General features: G+C 60.3%; 3 protein-coding genes across 5 annotated transcripts in view; 2 read left to right on the plus strand and 1 right to left on the minus strand.

Moving 5' to 3' along the window:
* Nucleotides 1–4,357, minus strand: part of RBM6 (RNA binding motif protein 6) — a 66,110-nt gene extending 61,753 nt beyond the window's left edge. The window contains exon 1 of the mRNA XM_068157982.1: nt 4,276–4,357. The gene's annotated coding sequence lies outside the window, so the exon portion shown is untranslated. The remainder of the gene's footprint in view (nt 1–4,275) is intronic.
* A 159-nt stretch (nt 4,358–4,516) lies between these two features.
* MON1A (MON1 homolog A, secretory trafficking associated) lies at nt 4,517–9,510 on the plus strand. Of its 3 annotated transcripts, none has more exons than XM_068157984.1 (6): nt 4,517–4,564; nt 5,795–5,936; nt 6,206–6,673; nt 6,887–7,652; nt 7,764–7,911; nt 8,336–9,510. In XM_068157984.1, the coding sequence occupies exons 1-6, from the start codon at nt 4,529–4,531 to the stop codon at nt 8,474–8,476; spliced, it is 1,701 nt and encodes a 566-aa protein (XP_068014085.1). In that variant the 5' UTR covers nt 4,517–4,528; the 3' UTR covers nt 8,477–9,510. The 3 variants fall into 3 exon arrangements, with proteins under 3 accessions (XP_068014085.1, XP_068014086.1, XP_068014087.1); XM_068157985.1 differs by lacking the exon at nt 4,517–4,564 and adding an exon at nt 4,591–4,810; XM_068157986.1 differs by lacking the exon at nt 4,517–4,564 and having other exon boundaries at nt 5,854–5,936; nt 6,162–6,673.
* Nucleotides 9,511–10,715: 1,205 nt separating this feature from the next.
* Nucleotides 10,716–19,514, plus strand: MST1R (macrophage stimulating 1 receptor). Its single transcript, XM_068157987.1, has 21 exons — nt 10,716–10,886; nt 11,318–12,625; nt 13,804–13,992; nt 14,091–14,216; nt 14,294–14,464; nt 14,644–14,813; nt 14,904–15,081; nt 15,171–15,316; nt 15,430–15,591; nt 15,915–16,008; nt 16,112–16,339; nt 16,421–16,567; nt 16,641–16,800; nt 16,882–16,974; nt 17,053–17,310; nt 17,391–17,471; nt 17,572–17,753; nt 17,830–17,939; nt 18,058–18,223; nt 18,574–18,710; nt 18,789–19,514. Exons 2-21 carry the CDS (start codon nt 11,405–11,407, stop codon nt 19,060–19,062), a joined length of 4,293 nt encoding a protein of 1,430 aa, XP_068014088.1. The 5' UTR covers nt 10,716–10,886; nt 11,318–11,404; the 3' UTR covers nt 19,063–19,514.
* Nucleotides 19,515–24,145: the final 4,631 nt, after the last annotated feature.

Below are 24,145 nucleotides of genomic sequence, written 5' to 3' on the forward strand. Positions count from 1 at the left end.
GCAGTGCTGGGTTAATGGTGGGACTTAGAATCACAGAATTGTTAGTGTTGGAAGGGACCTCGAGGATCATCTAGTTCCAACCCCTCTGCCATGGGCAGGGACACCTCACACTTCATCAGGTTGCTCAGAGGCACATCCAGCCTGGCCTTAAAAACCTCCAGGGATGGGGCTTCCACCACCTCCCTGGGCAACCTGTGCCAGTGTCTCACCCTCTGAATCTACCCATTTCTATTTTTCATCCATTCCCCCAGTCCTATCACAACCTGACACCCTAAAAAGTCCCTCACCAGCTTTCTTGTAGGCCCCCTTCAGACACTGGAAGGCCACTTGCTCTCAGAGGTCTTTTCCAACCTAAACGATTCTGCAATTGTCCAATCCTAAAAGCAGGATTCACCAAACTGCTGTGCTCAGGGGAAAGAGAGCACAGCACAGGCAGCACAGTCCCTGCCAGGCCTGGCTAGAGCTGCTCCTGTTGAAGAAAAGCACACAAGATCCTGTTTCTTCTCAATTCCAAAGGTCAGTGCTGCTATATGGGTGGCAGGTCAACAGAGCAGGTTCTGACAGATGTTAGAACAGTGAGTGATTCAGGTGCCACTGCCAGCAGCTGCCTGTGCCGGGGAGCTAAAGGGAGCTGTCCTGCCAAAGAGAGCACCCACTCCTGGCAGGGCCCAGCACCAGTCCACCACAGGAGTCAGGATGGCAGGGCCTGACACACCTCAGGATGCAAGGCTGATGAAGGCAATAGGTACAAGCACTACTGATGCCATCTCTAAAGGAATACCTTCACTCAGCTGGCCGCTCAAGCCCAAGAGCACTGGTCTGCCCACATTTTGCATGGCTCTTGAAGAAACAAGCACCTAGGAGTTCCTCCACAAGCTCTAGCATTTTTTCTTCCTGAGAGGTGATTAAGAAAACTGAGGCTGCACCCTCCACAGAGAGAACAGGTGAATGGAGATGGTTACAGCAGTCATCATTACAGGTGCCTGTCATCAGCCTGTCCTTTTATCTGCCATCTTTCACAGCCTGCAGACATCTGCAGACCTGGTGTTTCTTGTCCCTCCCTTTGGGATTTCCTCCTCTACTCCAGTCCTCATTAAGTCAACAAGCTCACTGATGCTTAAACAAAAAAATCCCTTGCCAACTGGGAGCTCTTCAGACATAATATTTGAGTTGTCTGACAGAGGAGAAAAATCACCACTGGGCTGATACCAGGCCTGGCATAGATCAGCTGAGCCATGCAGCAGCATCCATGAGTATGAGGTAATAGTTCAATAACAGAGGCAGCAGCACTGGCTCCAACAGTTGCCTGGTCAGCCTGATTTGCAGCCTCTGCCACGCCTCTAGCCACAGGCAGTATGTTAGTTGTGCCAGCTACTGCTTTTCTGGGGCTGCACCACAGATGACCCACTGAAAAGAGCTATATTTAACCCAGATCATTTCAGTGATAGTTTACTACTCAGGCCCACAAAACAAGGCAACAGCAAGCAGCACAACAGGGACAGAAACTTCTTAAACTGGACTCCACCAACCCCAAGATCTCCTGAAGGTGCACACTGCTCCAAAAGACACTGTGATGGGACACCAACAGAATTCACTCTTCACAGAACAGCCAGCTCAGCTCCCACCCTACTAATTACAGGCAGATGCTAGGAGACTGGTCAGCGTGGTCAAGGCTGTTTGCCAAAGACACCCAACAGAGCCTGAGGCTGGGACCAGCAGCATGGCAAAAATTCACCCTCAAGTGCTAGGGATCAATTAATTTTGCCACAGTTCAGTCACAGTCACCCATGGGACAGAGTATGTTTCAGAGTGACACAGTAACACAGCCACAGAAAACACAATGTGGTCCAGTTAATCACAGAGCCTGGACTTAGAGCTCTGTTGAGACACTAATTAGCTGTTATAGTGAATATTCAGGAAGGAAGGTATGCATCCTAAAAGTATGTGGTTTATTTCCCTCCTCCTTTCCCAGTGGGCTCTGTCTCCCTGTGGCAAATCCTCAGCTCCAGGGAAGATACAGAAGGTGAGTTTCAAAAGAGAGGAAGCTCTTTTGTGGTCTTAGTCCCTTCAATGACCAGTAGTCCCACAGCTCTCTGGATGCTCCCTGGCCATTACACCCAAGGACTTGCTCAGGACATTACCCCTGTGCACCCACACACAGCCCCTGGGGACATTCCCAGCTCTGCTTCCCAAGCTGCACAAGCCAAGCCCGATGGGAGACTCTTTTATGTCAATTTACATCATACTATAACAAAATAATAGCACCATACATCAGGATCATGCAGCTGAGCCAGACTAAGAAGCCAGCCTTAAGGAATAATTAAAGAGTTCTGGCAAGGGGCAGAGTGAGGGATGCCAGCACAGCCCTCGAGCATCTCCTCAGCAACTTACACCCAGCTTTGGGTGGGGGTTTCCCAAGTCTGTGGGGGACAGAGATGACACTGGTGATGGATTAGGCAAGGTGAAGCTTCAAAGAGATGCTATTTGCAGAAAAATACCCTGACACTCTCAACTTCTCTCCAAACTGATTTCACCAAGGCTGCCAGGCTTGGTATTTATAGAGCAGGAGGAACCCAAACACGCACTGCACACGAGGCTACGCTCAAAGAACAGAAGTGGTTTGCTATGGAACAACTTTCTGTGCCCACTGAAGTTTTTCTCAGGCTGGAGACAGGAAAAAGGCTCTGTGCAATATAAGTACTACAGAAGGCAAAGCAGAAAGCATTTCCCTGAGCTACAGAAACTGGAAGTAGCCATGGCAGCCTGGTATTTCCAATGTTAATGTTACAGATGTCTAATCCAGAAGTAAAGAAGAAGAACCAAAATTATGCTGCTGAAGTGTGAAAGCAAAGAGAGCAGCAGCTTGGCTGTTCCAGGTGTCAAGCTGGAGGTTTTCACTTCCAAAGGGATGTGTGTTTGCTTTTCAGCTCTATGACACTTGTAAAAAACATGCATTAGAAACAACTAGGTGAATGTCCAAAACCTCCCCAATACTGTGCTGACTCTGGTTTCCCAAAGGACTTCACAAGCACCTTCCCAATGAGGCAGTGTTGGGAGGCTTTCAGACCACTAACAATCTGCAGGAACAGCCAAGTGGATTCCACTTGCAGCAGCATTCCCCAAATGAACACCACATGTCAGCAACACTATCAAACCCTTGTGATGCCAAACAAACTGTGAGTACTCCCCATCATTACTCCCAGTAGCTTATGGCCACTGTGCAACCTGGCCTTCACCAGCCTCCAACACATCCTGGGCCTCCAGGGTCTGAGATCCCTCCTCCACCTAAGCCTTTGTTTACAGTCCAAAACTCTCATCTAGCCCATCACTGGGGACTGCTATCAGCTAACACACTCCCAGTGACAGCCCCCATCACCACCCTCTGCTTCCCAGGGTGAACCCAGCCCACTTTTTGTCCATCCTTTTCAAAAACACAAGCATTCTGAGACACTCTTCATGGAAACACATATTATAACACGTTGTGAACGAAGACATAATTTTTGTCAGGGTCTCGGAGTAAGAGAGATAGCCAGAAACACCACAACCACCCACAACGACACAGACAGCAGGCCCTAAGGCTCAGCAGGGCCGTGCAGAACACTTCGTGCTACTCTCATACCGGGAAGGAGCAGCCCAAGCCCACGGTTTCCGTCCCATTGGGACGCGGGGCTCGCAGGAGGAGCCTTGAGCACACGGCCAGCCACAGGGCCAGCCCGGGGTACAGAGATGGGAGCTGCTTCCTCATGGCCCCCACCCGCAGACAACGCCCGCGTCACGGATGACCCAAAGAGAGACACTTCCCCCCCAACCTGACGGGGTCTCCAGCAGGAAGCCCCTGCTTTCCTACGGCCCCTAGGATAGAACCCTCCACATATTCCGGACAGCTCCAAGAGAAGGCTCCATACCGGAAGCCCCTCAGGAGACCTCTACCCCGCTCTCCACTCTCAACACTAGGAGAGGGCTCCCTTTAGCCCAAGGGACACTCGAGAAACACCGCCTCGCCGCTTCCCTGACGCGGGCACCCGTACGGAACACTCTGCCCCTTCAACGGCTGACACTGGCGCTCTGCTCCTGTACCCCGGCGGCCCTCCAGGAGCCGCCCCAGCCCCGCCGTCCCGGCGGCCGCACGTCAGACCCCGCACACGCGCACCCCTCGCCGGGCAAAATCCACGAGTCCTGCCTGGTTCCCGTCACACCCGGCGGCCCCCGCCGCACCGTGCAGACCCCCCCCAAGAGGAGCCGCGGCCGGGCCGGCGGAGTAGGGCCGCCTCTCACCTTCTATGCCGCTCCCGCCGAGCCAGGCCCAGCGCCACCACGGCGAGGAACCGGAAGTTCCGCTCGCCTGCACCCGACGCACGGCACTCGGGGAAGCGGAGTCCCACCCCGCCAGCCTTCGCACTACCGCTCCCGACGTGCCCCGCGCCGGCACGCGGCCGAGGGACCCCGCTTCCCAGAGTGCATGCCGGGAATTGTAGTCGCGGACGGGCCACGTGCCGGCGGCGGGCAGCGGGAGTTGCCTACAACTCCCATGACTTCCTCGGGCCCGGCGCTCGACCTTGGGGTGGTGAGGCGGCCGGGTCCGACCGGGTCGTGGGGGTGGGTCTCGCCGGGGCGGGGTGCCGCGATGCCGGGGCCGCCGCGGCGGCGGCGGTTAGGGCCCAGGGCAGGGCAGGAGGTGGGTGGTTGTCGCCGGTGTCTTTTCCCCCGCCCTGCCTAGGCCGTGCCGGGGGCTGCGGGGCAGCCTCCGCCGTTGCTGCGCCTGCCGCGCTGCTCGCCCGGGCCTTCGGCGCCGACGGGAGGAATCTCGAAGGTCGGTCCTTGCGCGTTGTCCTTCGGGACGTCCCGGGCCTGCTGATTTCCCGGGGCACGTCGGTGCTCCGGGAGTGGTGACGCCTCGTGCAGGGGCACCAGAAAAGGCCCCGCCTTGCGTAGTGGGTGGTCCGGGGAGCCCCTTCCCCGCGAGGGGCTCCGGGGAAGGGCAGCAGGCTGACAGCGGGGCAGCAAGGAAGAGAAGGGACAGGCAAGGACAGAGGTCTAATACGCAGCCCAGCACCGTAAAGGGCTTTTGGGGTCGAGGTCCCCCCGCCCGGTGCAGTGTTACCCACCTGGGGGTGGGGCTGGGTGCCCGGGATACAGGAGGTGCCATGAAGCACGGAGTAAAGCTGGGGCGCTGTGAACCTCCCCAGCAGTAGGGTTGGGAGGCCCAGGGGCCCAGGCTAGCCTGCCTGCACCCTGTTGCTTTTGTTTGCATCTGTGTTTTTGTGTGTGTGTGTTTGCTTCTGCGCCAGGCTGTGCCCAGGAGGGTTGACCTCCGGGCAGGGGCTGGAGAAGGCACCCTGCTCACAGAGGGTTATGCCACCTCTGCGGCCATGACCTCCAGAGGAGTGTCACCACCCTGTTCTCATCTCAGTCACCTAATCCAGGCTAAGAGCTGTAAAACCCACCCTTTGCAAACATGAGGCCACAGGAATTGTCAGTGTTTGGGACCAACCCCATCCAGGCCCATTTCCCTTCCTCGTTGCTGCCAGGACGAGGCAGAAAAAGCCTGAGCAGCTTTCTCAGCACTCAGAGGGAAATCGAGGCCAAGCCTGGATGAGAGGTGCTGGGGCCACAGGGGGGAGGAAATCCTGCTGGATTATTGTAGCTTTCCTGACATCTTACCAGGGCTAGATGCTGCTTGCTGAGCCAGCAGGATTGGGTTGAGGATGCTGTCATGGCCTTGCTTGAGAGCAGTGTTTCAAGACCTGTTTTGCAGATGAAGGAACATAAAAGTGACAGTGTGGGTCACATGCAGGTCCTGCCCCGAGGAATGGCTGCAGATGTCCACAAGAAGAAAGGCTGGGAAGTGCCCAACGGGTCCCTGGCACCAGGAGATGGGCAGCACGCAGAGCGGTCCGAGAGCCCTACACCAGGGCTGGCGCAGGGGACGGAGCCAGGTATGGGGCAGAGCTTGCTGCAGGGGTAGACAAGGGGAAAAAACACCTCCTTATTGTGCAGGCTGAGCTCCCCACAGCCCCATGAGCATGGGGAAACAGGCCCACTGGTTGAGTCCCCACCAGCAGGACCTGCTCCCCTGGGTGCCATGGGATGGGGAGAGGAGGGCAGGTCCTTCCCTGCAAACCCCTGACCCTTATGCACCCTCCATTCCCCTGCTGCCTCAGCACGGGGCACCGGTGGACAGACGCTGCACGAGTGTTGTTCCCAGGGGCGGGCCAGGAGGGAGCCATGTTCGTGCACACCCGCTCCTACGAGGACCTGACAAGTCCTGAGGACGGGGCGGCTGCGGTGCGGAGCCCGGAGGAGAGGCAGGGTGAGCCGGCGGAGCTGACCAGCATGGAGCAGATCAGCAAGGACTTCAGCGAGCTGAGCACGCAGCTCACGGGCATGGCCCTCGACTTGGAGGAAGAGATGAGGCAGGGAAAAGAGGGGAAGCTGGAAGCCTCTCCGCAGACCGCCCGCCGCGACTCGGTGCTGTCGGGCAAGGAGGAGGAGGACGTGACGATGGACGCCTGGCGCATGCACCGGAAACACGTCTTCGTGCTCAGCGAGGCTGGCAAGCCCGTGTACTCCCGCTATGGCTCCGAGGAGGCCCTCTCCAGCACCATGGGGGTCATGATGGCCCTAGTGTCTTTCCTGGAGGCTGAGAAAAATGCCATCCGGTCTATCCATGCAGGTACTGCCCTGGGGGAGGTGCGACAGGGAAATGTCACACTTTGCCTGCCTGTGCGTTTGCCACTGTGGGCCACATTGGGTGTCCGTAGGGGAAAGATGAAGGGAAGGGTGGGGGGAGGCGGTGTAGACGCTGTAGCCTGTCTCCTCCTTGCAGCCCTGAGGAGCCAGGCTTACAGATCTGTCCCCGGACCCCTGGGGACTCCCTCTCAAGCAGATGGCTACAAAGTTGTCTTTGTGCGGAGGAGCCCACTGGTACTGGTGGCAGTGGCACGGACCCAGCAGTCAGAGCAGGAGATTGCCCATGAGCTGCTCTACATCTACTACCAGATCCTGAGCCTGCTCACCTGGACCCAGCTCAATCACATCTTCCAGCAGAAGCAGAACTATGACTTGCGCAGGCTCCTGGCTGGCTCTGAGCGCATCACTGACAACCTGCTGGACCTCATGGCCCATGACCCCAGCTTCCTTATGGGTGCCGTGCGCTGCCTGCCTCTGGCCGCCAGCGTCCGGGATGCCGTCAGCACCAGCCTGCAGCAGGCCAAGGCCAAAAGCCTGGTCTTCTCCATTCTCCTGTCAGGGAACCAACTGGTGTCTCTTGTGAGGAAGAAAGATCAGTTCCTCCACCCCATTGACCTCCATCTGCTCTTCAACCTCATCAGCTCTTCTTCCTCCTTCCGGGAGGGTGAAGCCTGGACTCCCATTTGCCTCCCCAAATTCAATTCCAGCGGCTTCTTCCATGCCCACATCTCCTACCTGGAGCAGGAGATGGACCTGTGCCTCCTGTTGGTCTCCACCGACCGCGAGGACTTCTTCACTGTCTCTGACTGCAAGCGGCGCTTCCAGGAGCGCCTGCGGCGGCGGGGGGTGCACCATGCTCTGCAGGAGGCCCTGCGCACCCCCTTCTACAGCGTCGCCCAGGTGGGCATCCCTGACCTCCGGCACTTCATCTACAAGTCTAAGAGCTCTGGGCTCTTCACCAGGTGAGGCCCCCAGGGAGCCGTCAGGCCAAGGCCCTAGTGTGGGGCACGGGTCAAGCCTTCTCCGTGAATGCCCTTTCCTAGAGGGGTTCACAGGATGCTGTGTTTCTGCAGCCCTGAGATTGAGGCACCCTACGTGCGGGAGGAGGAGAAGGAGAGGCTCTTGGGGCTCTACCAGTACCTCCACAGCCGGGCTCACAACTCTTCACGACCCCTGAAGAACATCTACTTCACGGGCCCCCATGAGAACCTCCTGGCTTGGGTAAGGGCTGTCTGCAGGGTTCGAGTGGGCTCATATTCTCTGGTCCTGCAGGGTGGTGGCACAGCAAAGCACCGGCTCTGGTCCTCAGCTCCCAGTCTGTGAACTATCCTTTTAGAGTTTAGCCTGTCTCTGTTCACCCCTGTGCCAGGGAGAGGCAGCAGGGTCTGGTGAGCTCCAGCACCAAGAGCTGTGTCATGCACTGTGGTGAACTCCCCAGTGCCGGTCTGGGAGCAAACCCTGGAGTTTGATCCTTCCAATTCTGAGGAGAACAGGTGGCATGGATTTAGGGCACCCCATTGCCACCTCATGCCCCTACACTGGAGCCCCTGTGCCTGTTCCCAGTAGTCCATGGTGGGAAGATGCAGTGCCAGCCCCGAGAGGGATGCAGATGTGTTCCTAGAGTGTTCCCTTTTCCTCTGCCCAGGTAACCAGCGCCTTTGAGCTCTACATATGCTACAGTCCCCTGGGGACCAAGGCTGGTGCCATCAGTGCTGTCAACAAGCTCATGAAGTGGATCCGTAAGGAGGAAGACCGACTCTTCATCCTCACGCCCCAGACATACTGACATGCATCAGCCAGGGCGTGGTGCCAGCTGAGAGTCCCCGCTGTGCTGGGGAGCCTGTCCCCAGGGGAAACCTGGTCATGTATCCAGGGAGAGGGTATGGTGGGACCTCAAAGCATGGGAAAACCCATCTGTGGGACTCTCCAACCTGAGTGATAGAGATGGGGTGCACAGCTGCCAGAGGAAGGTGTGAGCAGGAGTTTCATCTGCAGGCAATACCCCCAGCTGGGGAGCTGCCCTTCCTCTGTGGTCCCCAGCTCCATCCCTTTTTATGGGCATCTTGGAGAGGGGCTACCAGTAAGCCAGATCACTGGTAGGAAATTGAGGCCCTGGGCCCTTCTGCCTGTGCCCAGCACTCTTCTTTCACTGCCATCCTGTGGCTATGCCAAGGGTGGGGGTCCCCAGGGGATATATGACAGCACTCAGGCCACCACTGTGGACAGAAGGATGTCCGTGGGGACATGTAGGCAAGGTGGCAGGTCAGCCTGCCCCCAGCTGGGACAGCAGGATCCTGCCCACCTTCCCATAGGGAACAGAATTACCCCAGAGATGCTTGGGCTACTGGGGTGCCCACTGGGGTGCTTGTGGGATTATGGAGCTGGCTCCTGGGTAGTGGGCCCTAAAGGGTTTAGCCCCTAGGAGACCCTGCTGGCATGGGGCCCTGGTATGCCCCCAGCCTAAGGAGGATCTTCCCCTTGGCACAGGGTCACCTGCCCCCCTCCCCCCCCCCATAAGCCCCTCAGGCAGCTATGCTGAGCTTGCTATGTGAGGACCATCTCCTCCCTAGCTGTCCCCAGGCACTGGTGGGGGCTGAGCACCTATGAATGCCAGGCAGGACCTGACCCTGCATTTTGGGCCTGTCTGCTGAGCCCCGAGAGGGGGTGTTCAAGGAGGGGCAGAGCCACTTAGGTGGCACCCAGACACTGAGGGAGCGGGGAGGGACTTGGCAGGGCTAGCACAGGGACTTGGCTCCTGAATTTGTGCTCCTGCCAGAGTGTAACTGCTTGGTTTTGCTCATAAACATTATCTGGAACCTGTGTCGAGTCTTGTCATGTTCGTGGGTGTCCACTTAGCAGGGGCCAAGCTGGAGTGGACATATAGTGTGAGTCCAACCCCAGGAATCCACTGGTGGACAGGAAAACTGCCAGGGAGCAGTGCCAGGCAGCTGGGGTTGTGCTGCCCGGAGGGTAAGAATGGTGAAAACCCTGGGACAAGCTGGTCAGCGCCAGCTAATGTCGAAACCGAGCGGGAGGCGCTAGAGGAAGGAGCAGTTGGGTAAGGCACAGGGCTGCCACGCCTTGCACAACGCTGGGCGGGAGCCTGGCAGGGCTGAGGTCGGCCAGGTGCTGAGCAGGGAAGCCTGTTTGCAGTCTGTCCAGCCCTTCCTGCGACCAAAGTTCCCCTGAGAGCGCCCTGTTTGGACGGAGGAAAGTCCGTGGGTGCAGCTGGGACTCACAGCCCTGCCGTCTGAAGGCAGCAGGCTCTTAGGCATCTTGCTTTATCTCTGGGAACTGCTTAAGTCCTGGCAGCGCTGGTACCTCCCGCCTCCGCAGGCAGTCCTTGATGGCGGGGGGTGAGGGACATGGGACAAAGAATGGTCACAATAGCACTGGCCCCACAGTTCCCCTCTTAAAGCTGTGGCTGTCCTGGCCCTGGTTTTGCCCCTCCGCTGGAAACCCCCACGCTGAGCCTGCTGTGCCCGCCGGAAGGCTTGGAAGTGAGTGGCAAGTGTGATGCCAGGGCGGGTGGCTTCAGGGAAGTGGCAATTTCATATACCAGGGTGGCAACAGTCCCTGTGCCATCCATAACAGCGGGGCGGGGGGCTGCAGCAGAGGAGCCAACGTGCCCATATCCTACCCCCACCCCGGGGTGCTGGCAGCCACCTCCCAGCCACGGGGACCCTCTGATGGCCACCCATCAGAGGTGGGTGGTGCTGGGCTGTAGCGGGCTGGGCTGTAGCAGGCACCCGAGGCATTGTGCCAGCCCTGCACCCCGTACCCTCTCTGGACCCTGGCTCTCGGTTGTGTCTCTCCGGGGCACTATGCGCACGCAAGCTCGTCCCCCCGGGGTGCCCAGCGATCCTCCGAGCACCTCGGAACGATGCTCCCCTGCGGGGCTGCGTATGCCGATGCGGGCCTCAGAGAATTCGCGCGGGGCCCGGCTGCAGGGCCCGCCCGTCATGCCTGGGCCCTCCCCGTCCCACCCCGTCCCGTCCCACCCCGTCCCGTCCCGCCTGCTCTGTGCCGTCCCGGCCCCGCTCCTCCCTGGCACGAAACGGCCCGGCCCGACAGCGCCCAGGTGAGCTCCCCGCCGCCCGGCTCTGCTTGGCACCGGATCGAGTGGCTCCGGGGAGAGGTGGATGGCGGCAGCCGGATCCAGCGGGAACTCCAGCGGGGGACCGCTCCCGGCCGCGGTGAGCTGGGGCTGCGGGGGCGGGGGGGAAGAGGAGGAAGATCTGGGGGTACGTCGGGGTTCTTGCCCCCGGAGAGGCTGGCAAGCCCTTGGGGAACCCCTGTCCCCATTGCTGTCCTGGAGACTGGCAGGGGTCCCCACCGCCAGGGGGTCTTCGGGATCCTCGTCTCTGGAGGGATTTGCAGGGGCCCCCATTCCAGTCCCCAGGAGCGGGGGTCTTGCAGGACAAGGATTCCGCTGGGGGACAGCCACACAGGGCTTGGCTTCACCTCTGCCTGTAGTATTGGGGAAGAGGTTTGGTGGAGGCCACCCTTCCTCTGGCAGCACCCACCATCGCCTGGCTTCAGGGGGCTCTGGCACCTCCTGCGTCATATGCAGCACAGTCCTTGCCTAACCACAGTGAGTAAACCTCTCTCTCTTTTATTTTGGCAGATATGATGGTGAGCTTTCTGCCATGTGTCCCAGCCCTGCTCGGTGCTGAGCACCGCTGATAGCCGCACCCTGGCGGCACCGTGCAGCATGGACCTGTCATGCCGTGTGTGCCTCTTGCTGGCATTTGCCCTGGCCCCGCTGGACACCAGCGCCTGGCAGTGCCCTCGCATTCCCTACAGCTCCACCAGGAACTTCTCTGTTCCCTATACCCTGCCCAGCCTCGACACCGGCAGCCCCGTGCAGAACGTGGCCATCTTCACCGACGCCACTGGCCCAGTCGCCGTCTTTGTGGCTGTCCGCAACCGCATCCTGATAGCAAGTCCCGAGCTGCGCCTGCTCTCCGTCCTTGTCACCGGCCCAGTAGGCAGTGCCCAGTGTGAGATCTGCCGCTTGTGCCCGGCCCCTGTGGATGGGCCCAAGGACACAGACAACGTCCTGCTACTGCTGGACCCGCTGGAGCCATGGCTATACAGTTGTGGCACGACACAGCATGGGCTCTGCTACCAGCACCAGCTGGAGGTGCAGGATGGCACGGTGGCCATCACGGCCACTCACTGCCTGTACTCAGCCAGAGGCAACAGCCCTGCACACTGCCCCGACTGCATGGCCAGCCCCTTGGGGACCAGTGCCACTGTGGTGGCCACTTCCTATGCCTCTTTCTTCTACCTCGGTTCCACCATCAACAGCAGCGTGGCAGCACAGTACAGCCCACAGTCAGTGTCCATTCGCAGGCTGAAGGGCACCTTAGATGGCTTTTCGGATGACTTCCAGTGGCTAACGGTATTGCCCCAATACCAGGACAACTACACCATCCACTATGTGCACTCCTTCGCTGATGGGGACCACATCTACTTCCTGACGGTGCAGCCGGACCGTCCGGGCTCGGCAGCATACCACACACGTCTGGCGCGGCTCAGCACCCATGAGTATGACCTCCGCCACTACCGAGAGCTTGTCCTCGACTGCCGCTTCGAGTCCAAGCGGCGGCGGCGGCGGCGCAGCGGTGAGGAGGACAATGAAAGGGATGTCGCCTACAATGTGCTGCAAGCAGCCCATGCTGCCCGCCCTGGTGCCCGCCTGGCTCGCGACCTCGGCATCAATGACACTGACATGGTGCTCTTCGGTGCCTTCGCTGAGAGCCATCCTGAGAGCCGGGTGCCACGACAGGACTCGGCTGTCTGTGCCTTCCCCCTCCGCCTCATCAACCAGGCCATAGTGCAGGGCATGAAGAAGTGCTGTGGCACTGGGCACCAGCCTCTGCTGCGGGGGCTCAGCTTCTTCCAGCCGGTGGAATACTGCCCACAAAATGTGAGTCCTCCACCCTGCGCCATCCCTGGGAGCTTGGGGATTGGCTGGGATGTGGTTAGATGGATCTGGGATGCTAGGAAGTGCTGGTAAAGCAGGATTGACAGGAGGGTGGGTTAAGCGTGGGGAGAGTGGCACTGCCCAGGTGTGAGTCAGCCCCACCACCTGCCCATCACTGCCCACTCTGTTTCACCAGCCCCGGCCACACTGAGGTGTCAGTGTGCTGGTGGGACTATGGTTGTTCTCCCCACCCTGTTTTCACCAGAGCTGGGTGCCTCAGACTCACATCCCAGCACATGGGCACACTGCTGCTTGCCGTGCACTGGGCCAGAAGTCCTCAGTGTGGCTGCCTCCACTGTGGCTATCCCCAGCACCAAGGTTTTGATGGCCACCTTTTCCAGTTGTGGGGGACAGGAAAGACTCAGGGCCTCAGTGCCCAGGGTACTTGGGGTGCCCAGCCCCTCCCACCTTGGCCCCCAGCCCCAGAGCCGACGCCTTCTCTGGGCAAATAAACCGCAGGCGGAAGTGTGGTTTAGTCACTGGGGTTCCGTCTGCTGAAACCACGGGGCAGGAACACCGTGTCCCAGGAACAAGCCCAGGCACGGCTGGGATGGGGACGAGCAAGTGCCTGGGCAGGGTCCCCTCTGCAGGCAGGGTCCCAGCAAGCAACTGTGACACGAGCTTGGGTGTTCTCAGCCAGAAGTGGGGCAAGGTGCAGCCAAATCCCCTCCTCTTCCCATCTGGAACAAGCAGCTTGCTGCTGCTGACGCACACCACTGGCTTGAGCAGCTGGGAGGGAATCCCCAGCCCTGAGCACTGATGGGGTCCTGGTGGGGATGTCCTGGCTCCTGGGGTCCCACTTCAACCCAAGCCCCCTTCTGAGCTTCGAATGTTGGTTAGGGCTGGCTTTAGGATCCCCTACCCTGTGGTGCTGACACAGATAACCACATCCAGATGGAGTGGGGTGGGAGGCCAGGATCTGACACTGTGTACACAGGGCCTGTGGGAGGGGCTGTGGATGTGCTCTTCCCCCCAAATTTTCCCAGCCTGGAGAGGAAGCTTGTGCAATTCAGTGCTCACCAAAATACCGTGTGCCTGGAGCTGGTGCCCACCCACAAGGGTATGGGAGGGTTGGGGTGCTAGGGCCAGCTTCAAGGCACTCACCCCACACTTGGCTGCAGGTGAACCTCTCAGCCCCAGTGGCCAACACCAGCTGCTGGGACCAGCCCACCCTCATTCCTGCTGCCTCCCATAAGGTGGACCTGTTCAACAGGCAGCTGGCCGGTGTCCTCCTTACCTCCATCTTCGTCACCGCCCTGGGGGATGTCACCGTGGCCCACTTGGGCACAGTGGAGGGACGCGTCTTGCAGGTGGGATGGGGGTCTGGGTAGGGTGGGGTGCTCACTGTGGCACATGGGGTGTGCTCAACACCCTGCTCTGCCCAACACCCTGCTCTGCCCCGTGGCAGATGGTGCTCCAGCGCTCCAGCTCCTACCTTCTCACCTTGGCCAACTTCTCCCTGGGGGAGCCAGCGCCAGTGCATGGTGCCATGGGACTGCAGAGCCACTCAGTGTTCTTTGCAGCCAGTACCAAGGTGAGTGGGGAGTCTAGGTGGCACAGGGTGGGCACTGAGCCCCATATTCCCTGCTCATCTCCACTCTCTGTCCCCAGGTGTGGCGTCTGAACGTCACCGGCCCTGGCTGCCGCCACTTCTCCACGTGCCAGCACTGCCTACGAGCTGAGCGCTTCATGGGCTGCGGCTGGTGCGGGGATGGGTGCAGACGCCAGCACGAGTGCGTTGGCCCCTGGGTCCAGGACAGCTGCCCGCCCGTCCTCACCGACGTAGGTCTGCGCCACCTTCCCCTCTGCTCCCCACATCTCCTGGGTGCTCAGGCGGGGAGGCAGGTGGCAAATGGATGGTGGGGCCTTTGCACCACCCAGAGACCCCAGAGAAGGGGCTTTCTGGACCCGTGACTGCCAGGCTTTTGGGGCTCAGGCTGACGTCGGCTCCTCTCCCACAGTTCCACCCTCGGACTGCACCGCTGCGGGGCCGGACGCGGCTGACGCTCTGCGGAATGACCTTCCGCTCGCACCCGGACCCTGACCCGAGCCGCAGACCAGTGGGGGCATACCGGGTGTTGGTGGGACAGCGAGGCTGCACCGTGCTGCCAGCGGAGAGCAGGAGCCACAGGTGCGTGGTGGCGCTGGGCGGGATTACAGCAGCAGAGAGGGGTCTGGCCGTGCCCGGTCTCTGGGGCTGACTGCTGTCACCACCCCACAGAGCCCTGCCCACCTCTCGCCACAAGGACTTTGTGGACGAGCTGGTGTGCGAGCTGGAGCCAGGGGGCCCAATGGCAGCAGTGGGCTCAGCCGACGTGGTGCTCACTGTGGAGGAACCCGCCAGACCCTCTGGCTTCCGCGTCCATGGCTCAGCCACCCTCCCTGGCTTCTTCTTTGTGGTAAGGCCCCGCACTGGTGGGCACTTATGGCAGGGATGAGGGGTGGGCTTGGCTCACCCACGCACCCAACTGACCCCATCTCTACCCAGGACCCTCGTGTTAGCACCCTGCACCCTCCGTTTGGCCCCCAGGGTGGTGGCACCCACCTCTTGCTCCATGGCACCCACCTCTCAGCAGGGAGCAGCTGGCGGGTGATGGTCAACACTTCTGAGTGCCCCCTGACTGTGCAGCCCAGGTACACCCCTGTCCTGCCCCTGCTAGTCATGTGGGGTCCCTGGCACAAGGACAGTTGTGGAAGTTTTCTTGAGGTCCCAGTGTTCTCTCCAGACACTGCTACTGTACTCCCAGGCAGGGCGACAGAGTGATCCAATGCACAACATCTGCTGCTGGTGGCCTGGGGACAACCAAGGTGGCCCTGTGGATCGATGGGGAGGAATTTCTGGCCCCCATGACCTTCCAGTACCGCCCTGATCCCTTTGTTTCAGCCATTGTCCCGAGCTGCAGCTATGAGTGAGTACATGGGCTCCCTTCTTCTTGGGGCGAAATCAGCCCTGGCCTCCCCACCACCCCAGCTGGCCTGGATGAGGTGCTGGGCACTGCATGCACCCCAGGGACCATGTGCACCCCAAGGGCTGTGATAACCTTGGGGGCCACATGTGCCCCAGAGGCCATGTGCACCATGGAGACCACACGTGCCCCAGCGACCGTGTACACCCCAAGGACTGTGTGACCCTTGGGGACCGCATGTGCCCTGGGCACTGCATGCACCTCAGGGGCCGCATGCATCCTGGGGGTCATGTGCACCCTGGGGCCCTGATCCCTGCTCTCCATAGGGGCTCCATTGTCACGATCACTGGCACCCACCTGGACTCGGTATATCGTGCCAAGATCCGCTTTGAAGCCGGTGATGTGAGGACTGAAGCTGCAGTAAGCACCAGGGCAGGACACTGTTGCCTCTTGGCCCTGCCCTGCCCACCCCTGTTCCCTGGGCACGGTGCTATGCCAGTGCCCAGCATCCCCTTGCCCACAGGAGTGCGAGGACCCGCAAGCAGCAGGGCAGCTGCTGTGCCACAGCCCACCTTTCCCCTTCGAGAGCAATGTGGAGACAGCCCCAGGGAACCTGAGCGTGCTGCTGGACGGTGCCACCGACCGCTGGCTCTTCCGCCTCCGCTACTACCCCCAGCCCAAGGTGTACCCCTTGGAGCAGGAGGGTGGGCGCCTCCGCCTCAAACCTGGTGACGATGAGATCGAGGTGCATGTACGTGGGGCAGCAGGGTGAGCCTGGCCTGGGGGGTCCCACCCGTGGGACTCCTGGGTTCAGGGTGCTGTGTCTGGGCAGCAACTGGGGCTGGATGCTGTGGCCACGTGCATGAACATCACCATGACAGTGGGGGGCCAGGACTGCCACCCCAACGTGCTGAAGAACGAGGTGACATGTCGTCTGCCCCGCAAGCTGCGCCTGCCCTCGGCTGGGGCTCCCGTGAAGGTAGGCGCCCCTCAGATTTGGTGACCCACCCTGGTGTCCCCCATCCTATTCCCACTGAGTCCCTGCTCCCCAGATCTGTGTGAATGGTGCCTGCATGGCGCTGGGATGGGTGCTGCCAGCTGCCACCTCGTTGGACCTGGCCACCAGCCTGGCCCTGGGCATCGGGGTCACATTCCTGGTCTGCTGCATCCTGGCTGCCACACTGCTCCGCTGGCACTGGAGGAAGAAGAAGGGTGAGTGCCATGCTCATCAGCCACCCCACTGCCCCCCAAGCCCCCTGCCACATCACCCACCCACCCCACTTCTGTCTGCAGGGACAGAGAACCTGGAACTGCTGGCGCAGTTTGACCATAGGAACCCCCCTGCCACCACCCAACGTGCCGGCGTTGATTACAGGGAGGTGCCAGGTAAGTGGTTGTCATCAGTGGGTGGTGGGTTGCTGGATGCCTGCCCAGCCCTCACCCTGCCTCTGCCTGTCCCTGCAGTGCTGCCCATGGCAGTCAGCCCCAGCCCAGTGGGGCCTCGGGCACGATTCATTGGTGCTGGTGCCAGTGCCAGTGCTAGTGCCAGTGCCAGTGCCGGTGCTGGTGCTGGTGTGGCGGGTGGTGGCTCCCCCATACCACTGCTCAGGACCACATCCTGCTGCCTGGAGGATCTGCCGTCAGAGCTGCTGGAGGAGGTGAAGGATATCCTCATCCCTGAGGAGCGGCTCGTCACCCACCGCCACCGGGTCATCGGCAAAGGTGACACCACACACCACTCTGGCTGTGGTATCGCACATTTACCACATGCAGTGCCAGCTTCATGCCACCTGTCTCCACAGGGCACTTTGGTAGTGTCTACCATGGCACCTACATGGACCCACTGCTGGGGGACATCCACTGTGCTGTCAAGTCCCTGCACCGTGAGTAGCACCAGCTCCCGTGGCACAGTCCTGTGGCATGGTCTTGCCATGTGGTCCCACGGCATGGTGGCAGGGTGCCCCATGGTTCTGCTCTTGGCAGGCATCACGGACGTGGAGGAGGTGGAGGAGTTCCTGCGTGAGGGCATCCTCATGAAGAGCTTCCACCACCCCCAGGTGCTCTCGCTGCTGGGGGTGTGCCTGCCCCGCCGTGGGCTGCCCCTCGTCATCCTGCCCTACATGCGCCACGGGGACCTGCGCCACTTCATCCGTGCCAAGGAACGGGTAGGGAGGTATCCTGGAGCAAGTGGTGGGGGCAGTGGAGGGCCAAGGTCACTCTGCTCACAACTCTGTCCTGCAGAGTCCCACGGTGAAGGATCTTATTGGCTTTGGGCTGCAAGTGGCCCTGGGAATGGAGTACCTGGCCCAGAAGAAGTTTGTGCATCGGGACCTGGCAGCCAGGAACTGCATGTAAGTGTGGCCGTGCCCACCAGACCTCCACCAGGAGGTCACCCCATATGCCTAGGGATGAGCAGTGGGGGGTGCTGCCTCTTTGTCTTCTCATCCTCCCCAAAACGGTGTTCCACAGGCTGGACGAGACGCTGACGGTGAAGGTGGCTGACTTTGGGCTGGCACGGGATGTCTTTGGCAAGGAGTACTACAGCATCCAGCAGCACCGCCACGCCAAGCTGCCAGTCAAGTGGATGGCACTGGAGAGCCTCCAGACTCAAAAATTCACCACAAAGTCAGATGTGGTAGGCACAACCTCCATCCCCATCCCCTGACCCTCAATCCAGGCAACCAGTGACAGAACAAGAGGACACAGTCTCAAGCTGTGCCAGGGGAGGTTGAGGCTGGATGTTAGGAAGAAGTTCTTCCCAGAAAGAGAGATTGGCCATTGGAATGTGCTGTCCAGGGAGGTGGGGGAGTCCCCATCCCTGGAAGTGTTTAAAAAGAGACTGGATGAGGCACTTGGTGCCATGGTTTAGTTGATTAGATAGTGGTGGGTGATAGATTGGACTTGACGATCTCAAAGGGATTTTCCAACCTGGCTAATCCTGTGATTCTGTGATCCCTCCCCCCCTCCCACCTCTCTGCTCCACAGTGGTCCTTCGGAGTGCTGATGTGGGAGCTGCTGACACGGGGGGCATCGCCGTACCCCGGGGTGGATCCCTATGACATGGCACGCTACCTGCTGCGGGGGAGACGCCTGCCACAGCCTGCCCACTGCCCCAACACGCTGTGAGTGGGGCTGGATGGTGGCAGGGTGGGGTGGGTTGTCCCAGGGAGTTGCCGGTGCTGACTGGCATGTTGGGGCAGGTACGCGGTGATGCTGAGCTGCTGGGCACCGGCGCCTGAGGAGAGGCCTTCCTTCACGGGGCTGGTGGGCGAGCTGGAGCGTGTCCTGGCCACACTGGAGGGCAAGCACTACGTCAACCTGGCTGTCACCTATGTCAACCTGGAGCGTGGGCCCCCCTTCCCTCCTGCCCCCCCAGGGCAGTTGCCTGATGATAAGGATGAGGACAACGAGGAGGAACAGGAGAAAGAAGAGGAAGAGGAGGAAGTAGAGGAGGAGGACACAGCCGTGTGCTGATGGGGTGTCCAGCACAGTGAAGACTCCTAGACCCCCATAAACCATGGGCATGCCTCCTCTAGGAGGGATGCAGTGTGCAGCCAGGTGCTATGGGACACCTCCTATGGGATAGGTGCTGGGAGGCAGCTGGGTGCTGTGGGGTACTCTCCCACGGTTCATCTGAACCATGCTTGGTGCTCCCCAGGATTGGTCCCACACCATGAGGTGCTGTGGGTCTCTGTTCTGAACTGGCTGGACACTGGGAGGTTCAGCCTCACAGGTGAAGTTGTGCTATGGGGTCTGCAGCTCAGTCCCACAGCAGCTGGGTGCTGAGGACCTCAGGCTCATCCCCACAAGGCTTTGCAGTGATGTGGGGCCCCAGTGGGTGCCATGGGGTGGCCCATCCCACCCAGGGACCCCATAGGGTTTTGAGCCCCTCGGCTGCTCATTAAAACCTAATTCTTTTTTTCCGAGGCTGAGGCTGTGTCTTTTGGGGATGCTGTGCCCTGTGTTGGCAGTACCCCTGTCCCTCTGCGTGGAAGTCCCTGCCCCAGCTCCTCCCCACTGCCCCGGGGGCATGTGGGTGAGGGTGCACCCACCATTCCCATGCCAGCCACGGGAGGGCACCTTCATACCGGTGCTGGCATGGCCACCCTGGGCACCAGCCCCCGGTGTCCACCACACCTGGGCTGTCCTTTGCACCCTAGGTCCCCTTCACTTGGAGGGGGACCCAGTTGCCCAGGAGGTGATGCTGGCACCAAATATTTTTCCTAAAAATCCCCCTCCCTCTCTGAGCTGTGGCTAAATATAGCCCCAGTGGGTCTGCCAGCAGCTCTGCCAGCTGAGGTGGGCTCAAGGCACACATCCCACTGCAAAGCTGCAGTGGACTGTGGTGCATGAGAAGACATGGTGAGCAGTGTGCTCTTGGGCAGGGTGTGATGGTGCCCCTGGGACCCCCCTGCTGGGAGTGTGGGTCATGGTGCTCCTGGTACCAGAGCAGGATGAGTGGACAGGGCATGGAATTACAGTGCCCCTGAGATCGTGGTGCCCCTGAGATCATGGTGCCCCTGAGGTGATGGGTTTCTGGGTATGGGATCACAGTGCTGCTGCTGTAATGGAGCACAGAGCATGGGTTTACAGTATCCCTGGCACTGAGTTGCCCATGGGACAATGGCACCCAGGCCATGTGATCATGGTGGCAGATGTGGTGGCACCTAGCTCATCTTACCCCTCTGTGCTGCCTGCTTCGGGCACCACTGCACACCCTACCTGGCTGCACAATGTCATTACCAACCTCTCTTAATTACACCCTAATTGCTTCAGCTGCTGCCAGTGCAGGGAACAGTGCGGCTGTCAGAGCAGCCCCGGGGCATGACCAGAAAATGGCATTGGGTCTGCCCAGGAGTGGGAAGAGTTGCTGGGCCACTCCCCCCCCCCCCCCCAATGCTTGCTTTGCCCCCCACATGAGCTGGCTTTCTCTGTTCCTATTGCCTTTTTGACACCTGTGAGTAGCTAATCCTAATCCCGATGAGGAGGACACTTCCACCCCAGTTTTAGGGCAAAACTGCCCTAGAATGACATGCTGGAAAAGAGGAGGGCATGGATGATGGGCATCACTGCCTTGGTTACACAGCCAGAGCTCAGGATGAGGGCAGGTTTTGCAGATGGGTGAGCAGGGGATTCTCAGGGTACATCCAGGGATGTCGAAACCTGCTCTGGCCCCGCGGCCATGGTCAGTTTCACTCCGTAGTCCGGGGTCGGCCGCACGGCACTGGCTTTAAATAAAACCACCTCGGCTGCTCATTAAGCAGCGCCGGGGCCCGGGGCCGCGTCAGCTCCCATCAGCCAAGCTGTCCGTCTCCGCCGGCGCCTCGCACCTACACTGCTCTGCCGCCGTGCCCGACAGGGTATTTTTAGCATGCCTGGGTCCTGGCATCCCATAGTCAGAGGGAGATGCCGGGACCATGCCTCTGTTTCTCCATGGTGGGACCACACCAGTCCCCTAGCTGGGATTTTGGGGCGCCCAGTGTGGGTCCCGGCCCTGCCAGCGTGAGGCCAATTGATGCCACTTCAGCTATGCTGCCGAGTTGCTGCGGTAACAGGAAGGGCCTGACACTGTGTGGTTAGGGCTGGGTCAGAAACTGGAGGTGCTGGGGGATACTGGGGGCTGGGAGTGCAGTCAAGATGCCCAGCTAGGGAACCACCAGCAGCCAGGATGCAGGGAGGGAGGGAAGGGTGGACGGACGGGTGAACGGATGGATGGACGGACAGACATGCACTCTGGTTGTTGCCCTCCTCAGCACAGGGCAAGGTGGCTGCCTGGGGCTGTAGTTGAGTGGTGGCTGTGTGCCAAGCCTCCTGTCCTGTGACATGAGGGGTGGCCTCAGGGGCACACCACAGGAGTGGGGCTGCCAGTGCCCCACGGTGCAGTGCCACAGCCAACTACTCATTAGCTGAGGAGGCTTGTGTGGTTATGGTGCATAACAAGGGCCCTTGCCTTTGGCTGCTCCCCCCACCACAAATGTGCTTGCAGAGATGACAGATTTCATGCTAATACGAATTTATCCTGCCCTAATTACGCTGCAGGAGGTGAGGAGTGAGCGCCCAGCCTTCAACGCTGTGGGCTGGCAAGTGCCCACCCCTGCATTCTCCTGCCCACCCCCGCCAGCCAGGATGGGCACTGGTGCTGCACACACTACCATGGCACAGGGGAAGAGCAGGGTGACCTCACAGGGTGGCATCTCACACAACACTCACCTCCCCTGCCCCAGCTGGGAGGTGTCTCAGAGGTGCTGTCCAGGTGGGCACCCAAGGTTGGGCACCAGGTAAGTGGCATCTGAGGGTGCTGCATGGCTGGGTGTGGTTGGCGGAGCTGTGAGCATACGCGGCCATGCCATGGCATGCCATGCTGTGCCATGTTGTGCCGTGCCATGCCCACCCACCCTGGCTGCGGCAGAGCAGCCATCGTCCCACTCCACAACGGCGCCTTGCACACACAGCACTTTAAATGTTTTATTTGGGGAAAGTGCTGTCGTTAGCAGGGATTAATTATTAAAATCACAGCCATCTATAAAACATGAGTGGCCATGCGTGGGGCTGCGGGCACACAGGCAGCACCGGCCACGGTCCTGCTGCTGGCGGCGCCTGGGGACATGCTGCAAGAGCCTTTCCCAGGGCCGCCGCAATGACACCTGGCACCACTGGAGGTTTGGGGCTCCTCGCAGCAAAGAGAAGGCAGAGGCTGGGTGCGGGCAGGGGGTGCCGCCCAGGCGGGCAACCTCTCCTGTTGCCTCCGCTGCAGACCCTGGGCAGCCGGGCTGGGGGCTGCACTGGAGACAGACAAAACTGGGCCAAACCAGCGTCTGAGTAGAGCGGTGGTCCCCGGCGCCAGCCGGCCCGGTAAGAGGTGGCAGGAGGCAGCCGGCAGCACCGAGCTGTTTTTAGCGGCTGCCGGCGCGGCGGGGAGCGGGCGTGAAGAGCGGCGGCCGTGCCAGTTTTAGAAACCAGCAAGTTTTGCTAATGATGCCAGCAAGTGGCGGGGGGGAGGGGGGGGCTGCCTGCGCCCTGTCACCCCACACCCCAGCCGCCAGCCCTGTCCTCTCCACCTGATTCTGGCACCCACATCTGGGGGCACCTGCGCAATCCAGGGTACCCTGACACCTGTCTGGGGCTGTGCTGACCCCTGGGGAGCTGATGGCCAGATTTAGTAGCCACTGGGGCGCTCTGATAGCCCCTGAGGAGCTTTGATGGGGCCCTTGTGGAGATTTGGTAGCCCCATGGGACCTCTGTGGGATCCTGGGGAACTCCGTTGGCCCCTGTGGAGCTTTAGTGGGATTCTTGGGGAGCTTTGGTAGCCCTTAGGGATCTCTGACAGCCCCTGTGGAGCCTTGGTGGTCCTTGGGGAGTTCTGCTGGCCCTCAAGCAGCTCTGCTGGCCCCTAAGGAGTCTTCATTTAGGCTAAAGCCTTCCAGCCTCAAAGACACAGCTCTTTCTGACCCTGAAATAGCTGCTGCCCTTGGTCTAGGAGGCTTGCCCCATTTCAGCACCTGGTCAGGACTTGTGCCAGCCACATCCCTGGCATTTTCCTGGGGGATGATTCCCTCCTGGCAAGGATCCCCACTCCATCTGCATGTGAAACTCCTTGTCCTAAGCAGCCTCCCTGTGCCCTGGTCCCCACAACTTTGAGTACTGTCCCAGGGAGACTGTCGGGAGGCCAAGGTGGAGAGGCACACAGCTTTGTGTTTTGTGTTGATGTCCCATCATCATCAACACAGGGAGAAATCACACCAGGGGCAGGCTGGCCAGAGTTGAGCAGCTGCAGGCAGTGGTGCCCAGCTAGATGGAGGGTGGTCCCACCCTCACCCACAGCTTGGTCACCAACTGGGACAGGCTGAAAGAGCTTCTACCAGGCACAATCTTCCACTGGCAGCTGGATGTCTGCCCCAAGGAAGGGACAGTGCTGGCTGCAGGTGCCTCACTTTTCCCCACTGTGGTGGGGAAAGGTGGCCAAGCTGCTCTTGGAGGGCTCTGTGATGCCAGCCATGCTAGTGCTGCCCTGCTTGCTGCCTACTCCTACAGCCACACTGCCAGTGTGGTGGGCACACTGCAGCACGTCCTGTGCAGTGAGATTCTGGGGAGGCTACACACTGTCCCATACCACCTTCTGCCTGGATGTGGCCACCTCCCTTGACATCTTACAGTGCACACGGGTGCCACAGAATGCCCATGGAGAGTGTGGCCCCAACATCGTGCCCCCCTGCTGCTGCTGACCCCAGTGAAGGGCCAGCAGTGGTGCCCGGTGGCTGTGATCCCTTTCGTTGTTCCCGCCCCTCCCCGAAGCCCCCCGAAAGGAGGGCTGGGGTTTATTTGGCCCCGTTGCCAGGCCGACACACAATTATCTCTGATTGCCTGGCGGTTGCCATGGCGATGGTGAGCACGCAGGGATGCAGTGCCACGTGGTGCTTGAGTCATGGACACGCTGCGCCCCCCCCCCCCCCCCGCACCCCACTGCCCCCCCCCCCGTCTACCCCATCACTAGGTTTGCCAGGCTGGGCTGGCCCCACACCCCCTGCTTCTGCCTGGGACAGAGGGGGAGGGCCAGGTG

This window comes from Melanerpes formicivorus, unplaced genomic scaffold, assembly GCF_026170545.1.
Source record: "Melanerpes formicivorus ecotype bairdi unplaced genomic scaffold, bMelFor1.0.p_v2 SCAF_38, whole genome shotgun sequence".
In the NCBI taxonomy this organism is placed as follows: domain Eukaryota; kingdom Metazoa; phylum Chordata; class Aves; order Piciformes; family Picidae; genus Melanerpes; species Melanerpes formicivorus.